This window comes from Plectropomus leopardus, unplaced genomic scaffold, assembly GCF_008729295.1.
Source record: "Plectropomus leopardus isolate mb unplaced genomic scaffold, YSFRI_Pleo_2.0 unplaced_scaffold29071, whole genome shotgun sequence".
Classification (NCBI taxonomy): domain Eukaryota; kingdom Metazoa; phylum Chordata; class Actinopteri; order Perciformes; family Serranidae; genus Plectropomus; species Plectropomus leopardus.
This window is the reverse complement of record NW_024631681.1, coordinates 510-3,963: the sequence shown is the minus strand read 5'-3', so window position 1 is coordinate 3,963 and position 3,454 is coordinate 510. Positions and strand designations below refer to the sequence as shown.

General features: G+C 39.4%; 1 protein-coding gene across 1 annotated transcript; it reads left to right on the top strand.

Annotated features, from left to right (window-relative positions):
• Positions 1-1,307: 1,307 nt before the first annotated feature.
• LOC121938291 (spermatid perinuclear RNA-binding protein-like) lies at positions 1,308-3,187 on the top strand (the record flags this gene model as incomplete). The annotated part of the gene is made up of 2 exons (XM_042481557.1): positions 1,308-1,512; positions 3,038-3,187. Coding segments are annotated over exons 1-2 (345 nt in total), but the record flags the coding sequence as incomplete, so codon positions are not given.
• Between the last annotated feature and the right edge of the window lie 267 nt (positions 3,188-3,454).

Sequence of the window (3,454 nt, the reverse complement as noted above, 5' to 3'; positions counted from 1 at the left end):
ACTGATTATTCTTGTTTTATTGATGGAGAGATTGACCGCTGATGGAGTCCATGCACAAGAGCTCAGCAGGTTTTTTAGGTTTTAAGTGTCAATATTTTCTTTGCTATTAAAAGTAACATTGTTACACCTGCTGTTTCATCCTGAATTTCCATTATTTTGTGCCAAGGCTTCAGCAATGAATGTTTTATTAATAACGCTGGATCTAAACTTTTATTTATTCACTTATTTATTTAAGAAAAGGGATAGTGCACATTGGTAAAAATTTGCATATAAAAATATGCATATAAAAGGCTAGTTTACATCTGTTGTCCCAGGCAGGCAGGTGGTACAAAGCAAACACATCACACAAGTACGTTAGCATCACAACCATAAAAATATATGTATATATACGAGAAAATGCATGAAGTATCCGCCCTACGTGATGTATTCAAGGACCATCAGAAATTTAACTTGTTACCGTTTCGGCATACAATAAATGGTGTAATTTTGGCAGTTTTAATTTTGAAAGGCACATTTTCTTTAAAAACACAAAAAATATTGAAAGAAATTTTTTTTTTTTTTATTTATTTATTTTCTTTAAAAACACACAGACAAAAAAATGGCAAAACATTTTTAAGAAAACCAAATCAACAAAAGGTTTTAAAAAATTATCAAAACTTTTCAAACAAAAAACAAAATAAAAAAAATCACCAAAAGAAATCTAGAGCATAATAAATCACCAAAAGACTTAGAGGGTGAAAAAAAATGCCCCAAATTTAAAAAGACAAATAAATCGACACATGGGTTTGAAAGGCTTGTTTTCTTTAAAAAAAAATAGCATTAAATTAATACAAAATATAACTGTTTAACGTTGTTTGATCTTCCCCCAAAATAAAAACACGCAGTCTTTGCACCCCCCTCCCCTCTCATGAATAACAAGCAGTCCCTAAGTTATATTTAAAATAATCACTTCTAGTCATGATCTGAATTCATTATTTTTAAAAATAATTTCAAGGCGCTGTTAAATAGTAACGATAAAGACCCAATAAGGAGTATCGGAGCTTTCAGAGAATGTGTGGTCTTAAAACTGCCTTTAAGTCATGGAAAAGTCTGGGAAATGTTATCGGTGCGTATTAACCCTGTGACGTTCAGAAATATTTTTTTTTCAAAAATTCAAATCAAATCAAATCTAAATTTACTTGAATGTTAATTTAAAATCACGTTGAGAAAAGCGAGCGTCTCGCTGACGGTCGACCTGTATTTTTCTTTGTATGTGTGAAGCCAGAATAAATATTTAGGGATCTTATGTTCTCTCCTCCTGTAGTCCTGGACTGGAGGATGACGGATCCAAACCACCCCATGAACGCTCTGATGCGTCTGAACCAGATCCACCCGGGCCTGCAGTACCGCCTGCTGTCCCAGTCCGGCCCGGTGCACGCTCCGGTCTTCACCATGTCTGTGGAGATCCAGGGAACCACCTACCAGGCCACCGGGAACTCCAAGAGAACCGCCAAGCTGCAGGTGGCCCTCAAGGTATTCAGATGAGCGACACAAACCGAAAAAATCATTTTCATTTTCATTTTGACGACATACTATACAATGACATTTTAGGGTCATTTTTGACGGCATTGTATACTGTGTCATTTTTTGGTCATTTTGGGTGATTTTTGATGACTAATACTCTACTATTACCTTTTAAGGGAATTTTTGACGCCATAGTACAGTATGATGTCTTTGGGTCATTGTTGGTCATTTTGGACAACGTACTATACAATGAAGATTTTTGGGTCATTTTTGACGACATACTATACTATCAAGTTTTTGGGTTATATTTGACGATATACTATACTACGACGATTTTGTGCCATTTTTGACGACGTACTATACTATGTTGTTTTTGGATCATTTTTCAAAAGTTTCATTATTGTCTGAATTTTCATTTTTGGTTGATCGTCATTGCATATTTAATTACATACGACTCGCAATGCCAGGGTGTATCTGACCTGTGTTTATAAACTACAGACTCATTTGCAGATATCTGAATCATTTCTGATTTATTTCCACACTTGAATGAGGCCTGAAACTGAAGTGAGAATTTCCGGTTACATTTGCTTTTTTCCCGCGTACACGGTCATGATACAAATCTGATCTGTGCCACATGAGAGGAAACAAATGGAATTTGGTTGCTTGAACCGTGTAGTGCACATCCAGCCGGTGTGATTTTCACTCGTCACATCGAAGGACATGCAATCTCAAATGAGGCAAATTACCTCAAACAGCTTATTTGCTAATTGAGTCTCTCTTTTTTAAAAAAAAATGCCACCTCTTCTGTCGTCGTGTAAACTAGAAATGTACGGGTCCTATGAGACCTATGAGCCGTCTAAACGTGGCCTCAGACCTTCACATCTTAATCAATTCTACACTCACACGCTCCTCTATGTGTTCATACACTGATATTACCTGTTATTAAAACTCTAGACACACAGGCAGACATGAAACATTAAAAATGTTTTAATTTTTTCCATAAAAACTCAGTATGCCGGTTTTTCTGAGCAGCGTCTCCGAGCTCAGACGTGTAACATCTGCTGTGACAACATCACATGACCAGCCCGTCCTCCCTCTCTGCCTTTCGTTTAATCATGTGACTGTAACTAAAAAGAGTGAGTGACAAAGACACAAAGAAGCTCTGAGCTCGATGAGAGAACAGAGAACGTTTAGTCACAAAGCTGTTTTTGAACTTTTTCACTGTGCCTGCTCACACTTCCTCACGCACATTTATTCATTCAGTTACACATTCACGCGTCCGAGCCGCCCAGCACGGCCGGACTCTGTGCTGTTTGTGTCTATGGCCGCTTTGCAGCCTCACTGACGCAGCTGTCAGGCTGTTCAGTGCCTTGCTCAAGGGCAGCTCAGTCAAACGTGATGGATATGAATGGGTACCGGTGACTTGTGTAATTAGATGATGATCAGTCTGAACGCAGTGGAGACCAGACTGTTTACTGACTGTAATGGACGTTTTGTGTGTGTGTGTGTGTGTGTGTGTGTGTTACCTCGCCAGGCGCTGCAGGCTCTGGGATTCGTGCTCGGTGGTGATGGAGACGTGGACTCTCTGAGCGCCGACGAGAAGTCAGACGGCGAAGGCAAAAACGACAGGATGTCCACCAGCTCCAGCTCCACGTCCATCACGTCCTCCACAGACACGCAGGAGGTGAGCAGGACACAAACACACACACACGCACACACACACGCACACTATAGACGGGTTTGCATTACAGATCTGCGCAAAAATGAGGCGATATTTTCAAAATGTGGATAAAATACAATTGCAAGATGGCTGCATCTCCACTGAGTGATGTTCTGCGACTTCTCCTCTGCTGATACATTCAGCAGCTTAATTAAAGTAGCAACTTTATTTCTATTGCAGCCACTGCACTGGCTGCCATTTTTTCCAATCAGAGATGACATAGGCGTGTTA